The 19,061-nt window shown below is 37.4% G+C and overlaps 2 protein-coding genes and 1 pseudogene across 2 annotated transcripts; all 3 read left to right on the top strand.

Moving 5' to 3' along the window:
- Positions 1-208: 208 nt before the first annotated feature.
- Positions 209-5,827, top strand: dusp11 (dual specificity phosphatase 11 (RNA/RNP complex 1-interacting)). The gene is made up of 10 exons (XM_042733076.1): positions 209-357; positions 647-719; positions 811-886; positions 968-1,099; positions 1,267-1,390; positions 2,178-2,238; positions 2,324-2,370; positions 2,452-2,527; positions 4,934-5,122; positions 5,223-5,827. Exons 2-10 carry the CDS (start codon positions 685-687, stop codon positions 5,509-5,511), a joined length of 1,029 nt encoding a protein of 342 aa, XP_042589010.1. The 5' UTR covers positions 209-357; positions 647-684; the 3' UTR covers positions 5,512-5,827.
- Positions 5,828-6,539: 712 nt separating this feature from the next.
- Positions 6,540-15,082, top strand: LOC109097813 (STAM-binding protein-like A). The gene is made up of 11 exons (XM_042733075.1): positions 6,540-6,716; positions 7,491-7,705; positions 8,601-8,676; positions 8,778-8,873; positions 8,954-9,317; positions 9,413-9,537; positions 9,891-10,028; positions 10,125-10,237; positions 10,330-10,429; positions 11,379-14,487; positions 14,992-15,082. Exons 2-10 carry the CDS (start codon positions 7,503-7,505, stop codon positions 11,433-11,435), a joined length of 1,272 nt encoding a protein of 423 aa, XP_042589009.1. The 5' UTR covers positions 6,540-6,716; positions 7,491-7,502; the 3' UTR covers positions 11,436-14,487; positions 14,992-15,082.
- On the top strand, positions 13,905-18,561 carry LOC109097812 (annotated as a pseudogene).
- Positions 18,562-19,061: the final 500 nt, after the last annotated feature.

The raw sequence follows: 19,061 nt of genomic DNA, 5'->3' as shown, positions 1-19,061 counted from the left end.
CACCCCTTTTTTTAATTGAGTGTTCATTTGAGTGGCACAAGACTTTTGTGACTTTTGTTCCATTTGAATTTGGAACAGAAGTACCATGCCCATTCAAACCCTTTATTATAAATTAACCATGGTTTTATTGTAGTAAAAGTGTACTAGGCCTAACCATGTTTTTTTTGGCATATTCAAAGCCAGCCTTGAATCACCATGCATGCAAGCGCTTCAGTCGTGTTCGGGTTGCAGGTTCACCTCCCGGCCTGAGCGCGGCAGCAGAGCGCGCGGTCCCCTGCAGATGAATTACGTCAGCTGGAGCTGGGCACGCTACTGTGTGTCGGGTCGGTAACGTGGAAGTGGGAGAATCTTACAGAGGTAACGTTAATGGTTTACTTTTCAGTAAAATACATTATTTTTTTTATTGTATTTAATTATAATATCTGTTGTGATGGAATACAGGGCGTGAACACGCCTAAAGAGACTGATTAAGCCAGAATCTGTTAAATGAAGTTTGTTTTGGTAATAGTTAGAAGTGAAACCAAACCAGTCACTGATACTTAACGTCATATGTAACCCTCATATCTGACACGTAATCAAACTAATTCACAAATAGTTCATGTTTTGGAGTTTGTACGAATTCTGCTCACGATTTGTATGTATTCAGACATAGCTGTGTTTTATGGGCCAAGCTGCTGTGAAGACATGCCTGCAAAAAAGAAAAATGGTGTTCCTGACAGGTTGGTTTTTATAATTTAACTTGCTTCATAAGGTTCATTAACTGAAGTTAAGCTTCAAGGATGGTTTGCTAAAGTTGTGTGTCTCCTTTAGATGGACAGACTATACATCAGTGGGTAAACGGATCCCTGGAACTCGCTTCATCGCCTTTAAAGTCCCCTTAAAACAGGTTTGAAGACATTGACAAATCCTCCACCTGTTTGAAATGTGCGTGAGAGCTTAGATTTAATTCCAGTGCTTTCTCTTGTAGTCTTTCAGATATCATTTGACGCAGTCAGAAGCCTTTGGACCGTTTGATCTTGTGCGTATGTTGGAGAAGGAAGGACAAGAACTGGGTCTCATCGTTGATCTGACCTTCACAACCCGCTATTACAAAGCAGAGGTAGGAACTGAAGACTAAATAATTATATTTTCTCATCATGAATGTGTAAACATCTCCTCCCTGCTGGAGAATCCAGCTTGACGAGATTGGAGTTGATGAGTTTTTGTCAGGGTGGAGGGACGTGGTTGTACTGATTGTCTCTAAATGTGTGATCGTGTTTGTTTCAGGATTTGCCAAACACACTGTACCATCTGAAGATCTTCACAGCAGGGCATGAAGTGCCAAACGATGCCACGATTCTCAGCTTCAAGAAGGCCATCAGGCATTTTCTGCGTGATAATGAAAACAACGGTAAGTTATAGTTAAATAAATTAAGGGGAAATCAGAAATTACTTCAATTCAGACTCAGACTTTCAATTTCAAAGGTTTTGGGCTGGTAAGATTTTTTAAAATGTTATTGAAAAAAGACTATTATGCTCACCAGGACTGCGTTTATTTAATCAAAAATACATAAAAAATTGTGAAATATTATTACAATTTAAAATAACTATTTTCCATTTGAATGTATTTTAAAATATAATTTATTCCTGTATTGGTAAATGGCTGAATATTTTCAGCAGCCATTACTCTGGTCTTCATTATCACATGATCCTTCAGAAATCGTTCTTCTTACATGCTGATTTGATGCTCAAAAAATGTATTATTATTATTATTATTATTAATGTTGAAAACAGTTGTGCTGCTTAATATTTTTATGGATTTCGGGATTCCTTGATGAATAGAAAGTTCAAAATAACAGCATTTATTAGAAATTGATATCTTTTGTAACATGCTAAATATAACTTTTGATTAATTCAATGCAGCCTTGGTGAATAAAAATATTAATTTCTTTTTTTTTTTTATTATTTTTAAACCGCAGTGCATGTTCCTGGTTGTATAGTGAACAATTCATCAATGCATGTTATTCAAAAGACAAATAATGCTCATCAAATTGCAAAGATTTTGAATGCTGTCCTTTTTTTTTTTTAATGACCCATCCTAATGTTTAATATCTAATTTCACTGAGAAACATGTCATATTACAGAAGTAAATTAGGTTGCAACATTTACATGTTTATTTAACTTTTTTTTTATAACAGATAAGCTGATTGGTGTTCATTGTACGCATGGTTTGAATCGCACCGGCTATTTAATATGTCGGTGAGTAAAATTACTTTCTTTTTGCTCATTTTTCATATTGAGCTAGTGCATCCAGCAGTTGTCACTATTAAATATTGTGTCATAGATACCTTATCGATGTTGATGGGATGAACCCCCAAAAAGCGATTGATTGTAAGTATGCTCACTTAAACTTACTGCATGTATTTGCATGCTTTTAGGTATTTTTATTTGAATGCTCTGATTTCTTCCAAGTATTCAATGAATCAAGGGGACACTCAATTGAAAGGCAGAATTATCTTGAAGACCTGAGGACAGGGCCCAAGAGAAGGTGAGCTCTTCTACATGCCATTAGAGCCATGTAAAGCACACTGTATTGTATTTAATACATGAATTTCTAAGGCCTCTAAATTATCAGCATGATTAAAACTAGTCTACTACATGCCTTCTGCCGCCTGATGCATAGTTTAGAACTTTTTAGCAAGTAAAAGGCCTTTTAGTAACATTATAGAAATGTTCAGGTCATGGTACACTTCTTTTTTTTCTTTGAAATCTTTACTGATTTTTAAAAAGTAAACAAAAGAACTTTTATATTGTTTGTAATATCCAAGATATGGTTAAGATATGATATGATACAACTTATGGTTACTTGATTATTCATACACCATTTTTTTTTTTATAGAAAAATCACGTGACTATCAATTATGATCATCAGTCTTTTAAGAAATGTTTGTTTGTTCATTTACATTTACATTTAATCATTTAGCAGACGCTTTTATCCAAAGCGACTTACAAATGAGAACAATAGAAGCAATCAGATCAACAAGAGAACAACAACAGTATACAAGTGCCATGACAAGTCTCAGTTAGTCTAGTACAGAACACATAGCCAGGTTTTTTTTTTTTTTTTTTTTTTTTTTTTTTTTTTAAGAATATGATAGACAAGAAAAGAGAAGGGTAAGTACAAGTATTAGTTGTTTAAGTGCTGGCGAAAAATTGAGATCGGGAGTTCATTCCACCAGCTGGGCACAGTCCAGGACAAGGTCCGTGAGAGTGATTTTGAACCTCTTTGGGATGGCACCACAAGGCGTCGTTCACTTGCAGAGCGCAAATTTCTGGAGTGCGCATAAGGTTGAACTAGTGAGCTTAGGTATGTTGGTGCCATGCCAATGGTCGTTTTGTAGGCAAGCATCAGTACCTTGAATTTGATGCGAGCGGCTACTGGTAACCAGTGTACCTTAATGAGGAGAGGAGTAACATGAGCTGTTTTTGGCTCATTGAAGACAACCCTCGCTGCTGCATTCTGGATCAGTTGTAGAGGCTTGATAGTACATGCAGGAAGGCCCGCCAGGAGAGCATTACAATAGTCCAGTCTGGAGAGAACAGGAGATTGGACAAGAAGTTGGGTGGCTTGCTCTGACAGAAAGGGTCTAATCTTCCTAATGTTGTATAAGGCAAATCTGCAGGACCGGGTCATTGTAGCAATGTTGTCTGTGAAGCTTAACTGATGATCCATCACAACTCCTAAGTTTCTGGCTGTCCTGGAAGGAGTTATGGTTGACGAACCCAGCTGTATAGAGAAGCTGTGATGAAACGATGGGTTAGCTGGAACCACCAGCAGTTCTGTCTTAGTAAGGTTGAGCTGAAGGTGATGGTCATTCATCCAGCTAGAAATGTCACTCAGACAGACTGCAATGCGAGCAACTACCGTCGGGTCATCTGGTTGGAATGAGAAGTAGAGTTGAGTGTCATCTGTCATTGAAGCCAGATTGGTTGCTGTCCAGGAGGTTGTTCTGTACAAGAAACACAGAGCTGGTTGAACACAGCTCGCTCAAGTGTCTTTGCAATGAATGGAACAAGGGATACCGGTCTGTAGTTTTCTAGAAGTGCTGGATTTAGAGATGGTTTCTTCAGCAGTGGGCTTACCCGAGCCTGCTTAAATGCTGAGGGAAATGTTCCAGAGTGAAGAGAGGAGTTGATAATGCTAGTAAGTGAAGGTATGACTGAAGAAGAAATCGCTTGAAGGAGGTGAGTGGGGATCGGAACAAGTGGACAAGTAGTAGGATGACTGGACAGGACAAGTTTGGAAACGTCCGTCTCTGAGAGTGGAGAGAAGGAGGAGAGAGTGGCAGTGTCTTTAGGTTTGATCCAAGTCTCAGTCAGTGCCATGAGGTTGAGACCGGAATGAGTAGCAATAGAAGAAATGAAGTCTGCTTTGTTAACCGCAGACTGGCAGTTCCAGAGACCAACTGGAATAGAGAGCGTAGTAGTAGAGGTCAGAGGGACAGGCCGATTTGAATCGTCATCTCTTAATTGTCATTGTATTGGATTGCATTAAATCTTTTGCCTCCCACAATAAAAACTAAGCATTTCATATCATCTTACTAAGACAACAAGTGATATTTATATGCATTTTATGTAAGTAGTCAGTTATGCAGTTACATAGAACTCTGTTTTTGACCATATAAATATCAGTAACTTCACCAAATTGTATATATTTGCTCAGTTTGGGCTCATTTTTTTTCCTCCTTGATTATAAGTTTCATATTTTCACTATGTCCTACTATATGAGCCATAAAAACCCCTAATGTGTCGAATATGATACAAAACATAAAACACATATGCAAACTTTTTTAGATTTTATTTTATAATTTGTCTTAATGTTCAATCAACTGTTCCATTTCAAAAAAAAAAAAAAGATAACTAATTGCAATTAACTTTGCAATATTTTGTGTAGTAATGAGGGAATGGAGGAACCAGACCAAGAACCCGCCCAGGGACTTGCAAACGAGCCACAAGATGATGATGTTCCTCCTCGTCATCACCATCATCATCATCATCACCGAAGGGAACAGCATAACCACGATCCTTCTTTTATTGGACAAGGGCATCACCAATGGCACGGGGAACCCCAGAATCAATTTTCGTAAGCTCAAATCATCAAATCTTTAGACAACATGATATCAAAATAGTTTTCTTCCTGTATGACAGCTGTTTCTTTACTCAATCTCACATTTTCTCCTCAGACCGTTTCACCAGAAGAACAACATGACTTGGTTCGGGCCACCTGAGCACCAGTTCTTCCGTCCGCCCTTGATTCCTCATCCACCGCAGGGCGTGAGACCCTGTTTTCCCAACCAGAGCGTCAGAGGATTGCACTTCGGACATTATCCACCTCCGCTTCCCTCCGAAAGGTTTTTCCAACCATACCACAATCCAGGCGCGCCTCCAGGGGGATCCACGAGACCTCCAGGGCATCACCGTAAACCTCGATATAGACACCGGAAAGGTCCGAAAGATAGGACCCCTCGCTGAAACAAAGAGACTTCACATTTTCAACCTAAACCGCTGGAGTGTGCTTTTTCTGAACACAAACTGCCAGTGCAGTGGTTGTGGAGGAACCGTGCTTTTTACTTTTTCTTCGATGAGTTTGGTCTCCTGAAGAGGTTGACTGTTTTATTAGACTCTACTAGCTAATAATAATATTACTACTAAGTTTTGTCATGGTCATCTGTTAGTAGGTCATTTTATCCAGCAAATATAATTCACACACATAATCTATAACTGCAGCTGATCTAGCTTTCCTTTCGTTTTAAATGAAGTGAAATATTAAACACCATTGCAAGTGCAATTACAGTTGTTTTATTATTATATTTTACACATTTTGTATTTTTTTATTTTTTTTTTATCAGTTAACATATTATGGGTGGTGTGTGATCTATTATTTAGGTCTGCTTATCAGATGTTCTCAGTGATCCGAGAGAACCCAGGTTGAGATCAACCTAATAAAAGGTTTATCTGCACAATCGCTTGTAATTATGCAAACCTTTTCTTGGTGTTTTAGATAACTTGATAATAATAAGTAGCAGATATCTGGTCATCACAACTGTGATGAGGGCAAAATTTAAATATACAAAACAATAATTGCTGTGTTTTTATGGGATATTACAAAAAGTTATTTTTATTTTAATAATTATTTGACATTATAAATAAGTACAAAGATATATAGATAGAGAGAGAGAATAAAACTAACCTTGCATTTCTAACATTGGTGTAATTTGAATGTTCCATTTTTATCATTATTTAAAAATCTAAAGATTTTTTTTTGTTTTTAAATACAATTTTACCTCGAAATAGAAGTTAGCAACAAATTTCAGGCAGTATTTTGTTAAAAATATATATAAAACAGAAAAATAGAATTAAAAGCAACAGCATTAATGTCATTTAATTCGAGTTCCATCATCCTGAAGGAACATACAAGCATCAAGTGATAGAAACACGTAGCTCTAAAAAAAAATGCTTAGAAGTGCTTCGTGATTGGTCAACGTGAGGCATGACCTCACCGTCAGCTGACTGCAGTGGGCGGGGTCTTTCCCTACGATCCAGGAAGTCTAGTGATATCACAGCTAATCTGAACACTACAAGCTTTGTTTTCACAATGTTTACTAAATATGACGAAAATATATGAGATAAAAACGTCAAAGCATCTTTGAAAGCGCAAAGAAGTGCGGTGAAATCAGGTAGGAAAGTTATTTTACCCTCCTGCGAGACTTGTCTTGCTGTCATTGTTTGTTGCTGGTGGTTGGCCTGTCAATAACGGGTGCCACCAGACTCCTTTAAAGTTAAAGTCGAGTATCATCAGCTTATTAAAAAGAGTGCATATTATTGTACATATTTAAATTACATAAAGGCGCCGAAAAGTATTTTATACATATTAGCAGTGTGTAAAAGTAAATGAATTAGAAAACAAAATATCAAACCAAGTGACATTTATTTTGTTATAAAACAACACCTGTTCCAGTTCTGAGTAAAGACCATGTATTAGCATGTTACAGTAACACTTGATATCATATTTTGATGTCTAATGCAATGACTTTCAGACATTTTAAAGTGCCCAAATGCTTCTTGAAACCCCTTTTTAGAGTATCAACTTCATTGCCTTACATAGAAAGTCATTACCTTTGGGGAAGTCGTGGCCTAGTGGTTAGAGAGTTTAACTCCTAACCCTAAAAGTTGTGGGTTCGAGTCTCGGGCTGGCAATACCATGACTGAGGTGCCCTTGAGCAAGGCACCGAACCTCCAACCCGCGGCATAAATGGCTGCCCACTGCTCCGGGTGTGTGTTCACAGTGTGTGTGTGTGTTCACTGCTGTGTGTGTGCACTTTGGATGGGTTAAAAAAGCAGAGCACGAATTCTGAGTATGGGTCACCATACGTGGCTGTATGTCACATCACTCACTTTTTAAAGAAGTAACTCCACCCCAGCAGTGTAAACTGTGTGTTATTGATCTGCAGGCAGGAGCCATCATGTCTGAGCACAGTGACTCCGGTCTGCCGTCTGAGGAGAGGCTCCGCGCTCTCATCAAGCTGGGCAGCTCTGTGGACGTCAGCGAGGATGTGCCGCCTCGCCGGTACTTCCGCTCCGGGATGGAAATCATCAGAATGGCCAACATCTATGCAGAGGAGGGGAATGTAGAGCATGCATTCATTCTTTACAATAAGTACATCACGTAAGTACAACAAGAGCGCCCTGGAAGTGCCAAATGCCTGGCACCTTGGTTATGGATTGCACATATCAGATTCATTAAACTGTTCACTCTCCCTTTTTTGGCTACTGATAAGTGAAAAGAGGTGCTTAACCGTCATAAAATATTGATCGCCATTGTTAGGAGGTCAAACTAAACATTATATAAGCTGATCTGTTTTATGTTCTATTTATTTTAAGATTTGCCATTTTTGCAATCCTATTTCAAAAAACAAAATTTAGGATGTACAGATAGTTTAAAACTCTGATTTGAGTGATTTTGCTGTTTATTATAAATAATTAGAAATAAAAGCAGTCATAAGTAGCACGGGTGTATTTGTAGAAATAGCCAACAATACACAGTATGGGTCAAAATTATAATTTTTTTTATTTATGGCAAAAAATCACGAGGATATTAAGTAAAGATCATGTTCCATGAAGATATTTGGTAAATTTCCTACCGTAAATATATCAAAACTTAATTTTTGATTAGTAATTTGCATTGCTAAGAACTTCATTTGGACAACTTTAAAGGTGATTTTCTCAATATTAAATTTTTTTTGCACCCTCAAATTTCCATTTATTAAAAAAATTCCATTACATTTCATAAAATCATAAAACATAAAAAGTCATAAAACCATTTGCGTGATCTTGTTATTTACTAGAAATACATTTCTTAATATACTAGGAAATAAACATTTATTAAACATCAAAACTAAATATATTAAAAATAAAATTTATAAAAATTAAAATAAGTTTATATAATAAAATTACATTTTAGAACATATTATATAAATAATAAATATGCATAAATATTATTATTGAATGATAATATTTTGAAAATAATCAATAATGTTCCTGCGTTTTTTTTTTCCTTTTAGGTTGTTTATTGAAAAACTTCCTAAACATCGTGAATATAAAACAGCCAACATTCCTGAGAAGAAAGAAACGATGAGGGTAAGAGTTTCCTCTTCCTCTGGAAAGTTAAACGTTTCATAAGCATGCCAAATGTGAGAGAATATCTCAAGCTAATGAATATCCCTTATTTTCCATCCTAGAAATTAAAGGAAGTTGCTTTTCCGAAAGCTGAGGAACTGAAAAAGCTGCTTCTCAAGCACTACGAAAAAGAACACGCCGAATATCTTGTCCGAAAGGTGGGCAGATTTTTCTTAAATGATGCCTGCAAACTAATTCAAGTAATAGTGCTTATTGACGAGTGTGTGACTCCTGGCAGCGAGCGGAGGATGAGGCCCATGCTCGAGAAGTGGCCAAACAGTGGGAGCAGGAGGCCGAGAAGCAGAGACAGGCCGAGCAGCAGCAGCGTGAGCGCGAGCAGGAGCAGTTCAGTGCCTTTGAGGAGATGATCCGCAAGCAGCAGCTGGAGAAGTCACGCCAGCGCATCGTGCAGGAGTTCAGCGTCCCGGTGTCACCCACCTCTCCCCGAGATCTCCTGGTGCCTGACATACAAGGGCCTCCACAGGCCTCGTTTTCACCGCCGACGAGCCCCGGAGGAACCCCGAACCATGTCTCTCAAACTTCATCCCTCCCAGCGTTTGACCGCTCACTGAAGCCTAGTGTTCCAGTCAGTGCAGGACACAGTGAGGCCTCTCAGTTCGCACTTCTTTATTCATTGCTGACCTACATGCATTACAATTGTTCAGTAATTAAGTTGAGATTATATGTGTTTTCTTAGGTGCACTGGTAAATGGCTTGCGGCAGCTCTTTGTGCCCACCGAGCTGTGCCAAAGGTTTTTAAAGCTAGCAGATGCCAACACAGCACGAACCGTGGAGACCTGTGGGATTCTCTGTGGCAAGCTGGTACATCCAAAACATGCTCAGACACAAACAGACAGACTGACAAAATAGTGTTTTTTTCATTGATGAATGGAAAGTTCAAAAGAAAAGCATTTATTTGAAATGAAATCTGTGTAACATTATAAAGGTCTTTACTGCAGTTTTTGGCTGAATTAATGCATTCCTGCTAAAAAAAAAAAAAAAAAGGATTAATGTCTTTCAAAAAACGAATGGAAAAAATAATACATTTTGAATGGAAGTGTATATAAATCTTACTATCTCTTGTATATAATTTGTGCAAACTGCAACCTTTAATAACACGTCTGAGGAAATTATGATGAGCAAATCACAAAACACTCTGATGTCTTCGTCCACAGATGAAGAACGCCTTCACAGTGACACACGTGATCGTGCCCAAACAGAGTGGAGGACCAGATTACTGTGACACAGAGAACGAGGAGGAACTTTTCCTAATCCAGGATCAGAATGATCTCATTACTCTGGGCTGGATTCATGTATGATGTTTTCTGTATAGTCCTTTTTTTTTTAACAGTATCACTGTGATTATGTGTCTTGAGAATAATCAATCTCTCTTTTTTTATGTATATATGACCCACCCGACCCAGACGGCCTTTTTATCCAGTGTGGACCTGCACACACATTGCTCTTATCAAATCATGCTTCCAGAGTCTATAGCCATTGTGTGCTCACCTAAATTTAATGAGTACGTTTTTTGGCTATACGCCACGTTAATTAGTTTGAGTGTTAGTTAGCATGTTTAATGGAAAAATAACAGTCTGATAACTTGTGTTCCAGGACTGGCTACTTTCGGCTGACAGACCACGGGATGGACGAGATCTGTTCCTGCAAACAAAGAGGATTCCACCCGCATCCAAGAGAGCCGCCCCTCTTCTCTGTGAGTGGTGCATGATTAGAGATCAGTGAATCCTCAAACAACTAAAAATAAAACCTAAAACAAAACATCAAAAAAAAAAATCAGAAATACATAACATTCTCACTAATTAATCCAACAGATTTAAAGAAATTTAGCATTACATCACTTGCTCACTAATGGATCTTCTGTAGTGAATGGGTGCCGTCAGGATGAGAGTTCAAACAGCTGATAAAGACATCACAATAATCCACACCACTCCAGTCAATCAATTAACACACTGTGAAGCAAAAAGTTTCTTTGTAAACAAATCCATCAGTAGAGAGTTTTAACTTTAAAACCATCGTTTCTGACCAAAATAACCAGTTTATCATCCATAATAACACTTCCTCTAGTGAAAAAGTCCATCTCCTGTTGTTCTTTCACAACAAAATCCACCAACTTATTTGTTTAGAGCTATTATGGACTGATTTTTGATTGTAAACTGTGCTTGATCTGTGCGTATTTCTCTCCTGATTCAGATGAGATGACTTCACTGGAGAAAGCAATGTTATAGAGGACTCGTATTTTAGCCAGAAGCTAATGGTTTTAGTTAAAAGCTAAAAAGATTGTAATGATGGATTTGTTTCTTACAAAACATGCAGTTTTTCATGTCACAAGATGTTAATGATAGTCAGGAGTGGTGTGGATTATTGTGATGTTTTTATCAGCTGTTTGGACTCTCATTCTGACGGCACCCATTCACTGCAGAGGATCCATCGGTGAGCAAGTGATGTAAAGCTAAATTTCTCCAAATCTGTTTTGATGAACATACAAACTCACCTACATCTTGGATGGCCTGAGGGTGAGTACGTTTTCAGCTAATTTTCATTTTTGGGTGAACTGTTCCTTAAACTTCATTTTATTGATCTGCTTTGTGCTTTAACCTTATGTGCACTATAATGAATGTTCTGCATCTGTGTTTTGTGCTCAGGCTAGTCACCACGTCACCATCACAGACGGAAGTGTGACCGTGATGGATTTGCGGTGATTTCATCACTTCTGCTTCGAAATATGTGCCTTTGCTCTTGACCTCACAGCGACTTGCCAGGAAGCTCCCAAAGGGCAAAGAAGGTCCCGTGCTGAACTTTGCTACAAGACACTGGGCCTCTATTATCACATCTTAGCAGTCTGTATTTATTACTTTAATTCTGTTATATCCAAATGTGACTAATAGGAGCTTGAGGTGTGTAGTTTCTAGCACTAGCAGCATCAAACGGATTTGCAAAAATAAAGACAAGTTGTGACCTCAAGAATGCGTAACGGAAAAATAGAAATGCATGGCTTCAGTGAGCGTCCTTTTGTTTAAAACTAGTTCATTCTGTTCGATGTTGCAGAAATTACACACTTCACCTATAAACACCTGTACATATTTCAGTGTTCACTGCAACAAAAAAACAATACAAGTATCTAAACATTTTTTTGAGAAACAAAATAAACTAAGTCTCGTTTTCCGAATAAAAAGAACAAAATTAAGTGTTTATGCTTAAAACCTAAAAAGATATACGCAAATCAAAAGAAAAACAAGATTATTTTTCATACCCATTTGACATTTATTTCTTGCTTTAAGCATAAATTCACTTGATTGTGATACATTTTTCAGAAATACATTTTTCATCTTAAATAATTCTTAAGCAAATATATCTCGATTTAAAGGTGCTGTATGTAGGATTGACACCGAGTGGTTGAACTAGGTATTGCAGTCCAAATTCAAAATATTGGAGAGGGTTTTTTTCACCCGGCCCCTCCTCCTCAGACTTGATGCACAGGCATGTTGCCAGATTGACTTCACAAACAGGAACAAGCACACTTGACGATGAATGAAATGAAATGCGCTGTGTTTTCCGCCAACTGGCAACCCAGGGTGCTGAAATACAATTGGGTAACCTGGCAGTGGGCGGGTTTCACAAACCAAAACAACGACAGACATACCGGCTGGAACGCACATTTTCAAAGAAGAATAAATGACTGTAGCATTGTTTTTCAGATAAACAAGTATGTTAACTTAGCATGTTTCTTAAATATCTGCAAACATATATATGCTTTAGTAGAGTCAAAATCTTACATACAGCACCTTTAAGAACATTTAACGATGATGGGAAAACAAGTTAAAAATGCCAAGTAAGAAAATCATTTTTATGCAGTGTTGTCTTTGCCATTCCATATTTTGGCCTTTTTTTTAAAAAACTGAAGGCTTAATGATACGGTTCATGTGCAGGATCACATAAGCCATCCATTTAATAGCATACTGCTGTTACATTTTATTTAAATATTCAGTGGTTTTTAGCTATGCCTCTGGTCAGATGTTCAGGTCTTTATGTTGATTAAAAGATCCTTGTACGCCATTGCAACCAGTTTCAGACAGACTGGCTTCTGTATTTAGCGTAACACGTGACAGTGAAACAGCTGCTTCTTTACGTCTGACTATGATTTCGCTAATCTCTTATAAAACAGCTACTTTAATATGTATCAGACTGTGATCGTGAAGGCAGATGATTCTTGTTCTTTCAGCCAAACTATTCTGTAACATTTAAAATGTTGTTAGTCTTAATGCATATTTTGTATATAATTTTCTGTAGTCATGAGGTTCATTTTTGGGGACTCTGAAGCTTTGCATTTTTTATTAATACATAATTAAAAGCGAACATGTCTTCATATTATCTGCTAAGGCAAGACACTACAGGAAAAACCATTGTTGTGCTCAGTTTTGTGCTCCATAACATGTTTTCTTTCAGAGTAGTGCAAAGAAAATATCCAAAATACACATTTAAGTGTTTATTATTTTCTGTTATGTACATTTTAGATTGTTTGATTTGCATATTTAGACATGCCATTTCAGATATTGTCTTAAACTACTGTAATTAATCAACTAGGGAAGTATGTTGATATCTAAATGTGTACCTTACTCACCTGTGGTGTCTTGTCTAAGATATATTAAAGGCTTTGACACCTAGCATTCCTTTTATTGCACCTTATGGACTGAAATAATATGTTTATCGCTTACCATGTTCCCTGAGGTAATGTGCTATTTAAGTGTTTACGTGTACAAGAAATGTTAAGCTGCTTCAGTCATTAAAAAGTTCATGTACAGTACGAATAAGGGGCAAAAACAAACGCGGTCGCTATTCAATAGGTGGCGATGGAGAGTCGTTCTGTTTCAGTGTTCCGCGCAGGAAATGATGCGCAGTAGAAGACGCTTTTCCAGCGAGCGTTCGGCTGCTGTTATGGATTTTCGGTCTTTTTTTTTTTTTTTTTTTTTTAATCAAGTGGTGGTTAAAATTAACATTTATCGCGAGTTATCGTTCAAATGTGCAACAGATACATTTTAAACACATCTTAAATGCATTTTGTTAGAGAGAAAGAAAAAAAGAGTACTTAGCGTACAGGCAAACGTAAACAACGTCTCACGCAATTGGACTTTCAGTTACTGTAAAGAACAGTTTCTCCTGTTAAAATAGAAATATGACAGAGTCCAAAGATAAAGCTTTAACTGTGAAGTCTGATGTTACTACAGTCGCTGTCAGGAATGATGTTGTAGAGAATAAGAAGCCGAAAAGGAAGATTCTTGATGAAGATCAATATATAGAGGTAAGACAGGCTTATATACTGGGGATTTTCTGATATAATTCATTGTATTACACTTAATACATTCAACAATGTATTGTGTTATACCGTTTTAATGCCCATGTGTTCCTTGAATACACTTGGTTTGACTTTGGCTTTGTTTTTATTATTATTAAATAACGACGGTGACCTTCAACACCACAGTGTTTACACAAAACACCAAACCTTAGGCCGTTTATCAGCATACAGTGTGTTATACAGGAACAGCTGATTGAGTTTAATGTGTCACCTGTAAACAACATGCTTATATCTGCTTAAATTCTTCTCCCTTGATTTGCTACTAACACACATACCACAATTTCTCCCTAAAGTTTGGAGAAGATCATCCAGAGGGACTTTTTCCCAGATGTCTCCAAACTTCAAGGAGCGGAGGAGAACGGAGATCTGGAGCGAATGAGGGAAATCTCCATCAAATACAGGTCTGTGATGGCTAAATACACCCCACGAACCTATGTGCCCTGTGAGTGATGTTTCTTAACGGTTTGCAATTAACAAAGGAAGTAGCTCACTCAAAAATGAAAATTTACTAAAAATTTACAATGGCTCCTCTGGAGTGAATGGGTGCCGTCAGAATGAGAGTCCAAACAGCTGATAAAAACATCACAATAATCCACAACTGATTCACATGACTTCAGTCCATCAATTAACATCCTGTGAAGCAAAAAACGAAATGTTTGTAATAAAGCTTTAAAGTTAAACTGCCTTTATAATGGATTTCTTACAAACACACAGCTTTTCGCTTCTCAAGACACATTCGTTGATAGAATGGAGTTGTGTTAATTATTTTTGGATTGTTGTGATGTTTTTATTAGATGTTTGTATTCTGACGGCACCCATTCACTGCAGAGGATGCATCGGTGATGATGAAGCAGCAAACTCCTACATATCTTGAATGTTTTTTAAATAATTTTCTTCCTATTTAGACACGACTCCCTCAACATTTGAGACCCCAGATGGTCGAAGTGCATCTCCCTCATGTTCGCAGAGCAAACACCGAGCAGTGAAAGGGGATGGTAAGTGACTGCTGCTAAAACGAATACATATCATCTCTTACGCATTTGATTAAAGTACATTTTGAAAGCCGTTTTGTGTTATTGTATTTTTTACATTTAAATATGCAAACAAGGCTCTATCTAATTACATATGCACAAAATCTGCAGTTTTTACAGAGGGTGTTTTTTTGGAATTTTAAAGATATATGCTACATGTGTCCTGTGTTATGTTTCAGGAAAAGATGCTGAAAAAACAGAGGAAAAGGATCTTCCGTCTCTGGACCGTTTTCTTGCTAAAAACACGAGTGAAGACAACGCATCCTTCGAGCAGATAATGGAGCTCGCGGAGGACAAGGACAAGCTGAGGCATGCGTGGCTCTAGGAGGCAGAAAATTAATTCAAAGAGGTACAACACAACAAGCTACTACATATCACTGAGTTTTGTATTGGTGGGTCTTGTTTTGAGTTCTGACAATGTTTATTGTTCTATCTGTGTTTAAAGAGGCACGAGCAGAACATCGCTCTACCGTCCACAGAGAAACAGGCACTTGAGTGCACCAAGGCAGGAGTGGAAACATGGCAGTACAAGGCCAAAAATGCACTCATGTACTACCCTGAAGGTAAAGTTTCCCAATGAGGATCTGCATTAAATAGAAAATGAACAGCATGCAAGCAACATCATAAATATTGCAGTCATTTTGGTGTCATTTTTAATATGTATATGGCCAAGGAGCCATCCGGTAAATTGCATGTTTATTTTGTTCCCCAAGGTGAAAAAGATGACACACTGTTCAAGAAGCCACGGGAGGTCCTGTACAAGAACACTCGGTTTGATGTCGACCCCTTCTGTAAAGCCCTGAACAAATCGCAAATCCAGCAAGCTGCTGCGCTCAATGCTCTGGTAACACTGACCTCTGCAACTTATTGGGCAGCATCAGATCATAAACCACTTTCATGAAATATGACTAAACTCATTTCTCTGCTCTGCATTCGGTCTAGTTTAAACAAGGGAAGGTTGGTCCAGACGGTAAAGAGCTTATCCCCCAAAGTGAATGGTTACGGATTTGAAGGAGAAGCCTCCCCTGCTCCTGGTGAGTGCCACTAATTTTATCGATTCGTTTAAGTTTAATATAGAAATCCATGCCTACTACTATAGTTATTACACAATTTATATGCAAACCTAATTGTAAGTATTTATGCAAAGGCTTTAACATCAGAATGTTTTTTTTTTTAGAAACAGAAGAGCATAAAGTTTTTGAAAGCTTATGTAAGTACTCGTGTAATGGTTTGCTGAGTGGCTTGTTCGTTTTGAGGTGTTGCAGAGTCTCCTCTGATGACGTGGGGTGAGATTGAAAGCACTCCATTTCGCCTGGATGGCTCAGATACGCCACTTGTGGAGAGAAGTCACGGTTCATTGTTCAAGGTCCAGTTCATTTCTGATTAGAATGTCAGTGGTTTTATTCACTAAACAGAATATTTGAGTTTTATTGATACCCCATTTTATGTAATCAGAAAAAAAATCAATGTGTGTTAGATGGCAGTGTGCACTGTTACACTTATTGTTCAATATTTTAATAAAAATAATGAATGGATGTTTTTATGGATGTTTTCCAGATTCCAGAGCCTGGGAGAAGAGAGCGGTTGGGACTGAAAATGGCCAATGAGGCTGCAGCAAAAAACAGAGCTAAGAAACAAGAGGCGCTGCGCAAAGTCACTGAAAACCTCGCAAGGTAAAGAAAAGAAGTATGAAATTGTAAAGTATGTTTGTATTTCACACTCTTTTGTCTAGGTTGAAAATGTTTTTTTATTATTTGTAATTAAAAATGCTGATTAAATTAAAGAAAATGTAAAATGTGTGCATTTTAATTATATTATCAGGATAACAATTTAATTGAAAAGTTGAATTGTAAAATTAACAAGAAATTTCATATGTCTTTGTGTTTGGGTCATCCTCCATTTTGCTTTATTGACGATTAACCACAAAATATATTAATAACTCAATGTCTTGCATATTTTGTATCTTTTCAAACCTTAATTTTCTAGATTTTATTTTCAGAATTCCAAAACTTTATTTTTAGATTTAAATTAAATCCCAGATTTTCAGTGTGGTTTCAGACTAGTGGTTGGATATATTGGCAAGCCAAGTCTTTCATTTTCGGCATTGGCCATTACGTTTTTAACGGCTTCAGTAGTTACTTGCTTTTTCTTTTTTTATTTGTAAAAATATTAGTCAACCACTATTTCAGACTTTGGACACAGACACTGTATTTTTACCATAAATAAGTTTCCATATAAAGAGTTTCAGTGGGGGACAGAAAACACAGCCATACAAATCATATCTCTGTAACTTACAAAAGAGAATCTTTGGTTTACAAATGAAAATTAGGCCCTGTTTACATAAGTGCGTTTTCCTTTTAAAACTTTTGCTACGGTTACGCCTATTGTTTACACCACTCCAACTAACATGATCCCTAAAAAACACAGACCCCTTAAAAAGCTTCAAAAACGTTTCCAACTTTTAAAACTACAAGGTCGCATTTCAGTGTAAACAGACCAAAACTGAGACTTTTGAAAACGATGGCGTGGCTCCCCACATTTGCTCTGCGAATCCTTGACGACTGTGTAAACAATAACATCATGCGCAAAAATTGTTGTACCCATAGATTTATAGGTAGATTCCCAATTCGATCGCTCCAAGCACCTAGACGCGTCCACGATCTAAATAATAGGGAATCTACCTATTCATATCTATGGCTGTACCTGCATGAATGGTCACGTGACATGCGTTTTAGGTTATGTAGTGTAGACGGAGAACGTTTCTGAAACGCCAGTGTAGATGAGGATCGTTTTCATTCTAAAACGCCGTTTTAAAACGATTTATGTTGTGTACTTAATTATTTGTATGTATTGCAGCCTCACTCCAAAGGGACTGAGTCCCGCAGCGCTGTCTCCTGCCCTTCAGCGTCTAGTAAACAGATCATCCAGCAAATACACAGATAAAGCGCTGAGGGCGAGCTACACCCCGTCACCTGCGCACAGGAGCATGGGCTCTAATACTCCTCTCGGAGGCCCAGCCACTGCCTCCAGCACACCAACTCCCGGAAAAACCAGAACACCAGCCACACAGGACCCGGCCTCCATCACAGACAACCTCCTCCAGCTGCCCAAGAGGAGGAAAGCCGCGGATTACTTCTGAATCTAAAGACTGAACAAAAACTCTATCATGGGCAGGGTCAAATATTTATTGTTGTTTTTTATTTTTAAAACTGTGAAACTTAATGAATCATCTTTTTCTTGGACTTCATTCTATAAGGAAAAAAAAGTCTGCAACTTACACCTAGTTTGTACAAATTTTATTTAATTTTTTAGCTAGTATATATTCAGTTTTTCATCATCATTGACATCATCTGATTTAATCCGGTGAATCACTTGGTCCATTCACTTTTCTGACATGTTGAAGACATCTTTCAAGATCTCAGGGGCACAATAAAAGGTGTTCTACAGATTTGTGTGTATTATTTCAAACTCCATAATTTACATGATTCACTTGTTAAATCCATTTTCAGGTTGCATATGTGCAAACAGACTATTTCAGTGAACTTACACTAACACAATCTATGATTTGACAGAAGAAAGGAAATAATGTATTTTTTGTCATTAAGACTGGACTAACATTATATGATGCTGGGAAAGATTTTGAATTATTTTCTTGAAACCAAGTTTGAACATTATTTTTGTAATATGTTTTTCATCACGTTTTATATGATGCAATTGTATATAATCCATGATGGTTCAGAATTGTTTTACTGTTTAAATTTTCAGAAAAAAAAACAATTGACAATTTAATGCAGGTTTCCACTGACAATTTACCACATATAGTGTGACAACAAGCTTTGCTCAAATTGTGTTAAATTAATTGAATAGGGTTTTTTTGTTGTTGCAATGTTATACTGAAAAAAAATGGAGTAGGATTTACTTTGAAACAATTTTCACTTAGAAAT

Source organism: Cyprinus carpio, chromosome B10 (assembly GCF_018340385.1).
Source record: "Cyprinus carpio isolate SPL01 chromosome B10, ASM1834038v1, whole genome shotgun sequence".
NCBI lineage: Eukaryota > Metazoa > Chordata > Actinopteri > Cypriniformes > Cyprinidae > Cyprinus > Cyprinus carpio.
Note: the sequence above shows the minus strand (reverse complement) of the source record. Positions and strands in the feature narration are given on the sequence as shown.

What these genes read in the sequence shown, in the direction of transcription:
- dusp11 (XM_042733076.1), top strand. Translation starts at nt 685, where the DNA reads ATGCCTGCAAAAAAGAAAAATGGTGTTCCTGACAG. An exon ending in AGGACAGGGCCCAAGAGAAG is followed by an intron (nt 2,528 to 4,933) that starts GTGAGCTCTTCT and finishes TATTTTGTGTAG; the next exon opens with TAATGAGGGAATGGAGGAAC. An exon ending in GAACCCCAGAATCAATTTTC is followed by an intron (nt 5,123 to 5,222) that starts GTAAGCTCAAAT and finishes TTTTCTCCTCAG; the next exon opens with ACCGTTTCACCAGAAGAACA.
- LOC109097813 (XM_042733075.1), top strand. Translation starts at nt 7,503, where the DNA reads ATGTCTGAGCACAGTGACTCCGGTCTGCCGTCTGAGGAGAGGCTCCGC. An exon ending in CTTTACAATAAGTACATCAC is followed by an intron (nt 7,706 to 8,600) that starts GTAAGTACAACA and finishes TTTTCCTTTTAG; the next exon opens with GTTGTTTATTGAAAAACTTC. An exon ending in TGCTCACCTAAATTTAATGA is followed by an intron (nt 10,238 to 10,329) that starts GTACGTTTTTTG and finishes CTTGTGTTCCAG; the next exon opens with GACTGGCTACTTTCGGCTGA.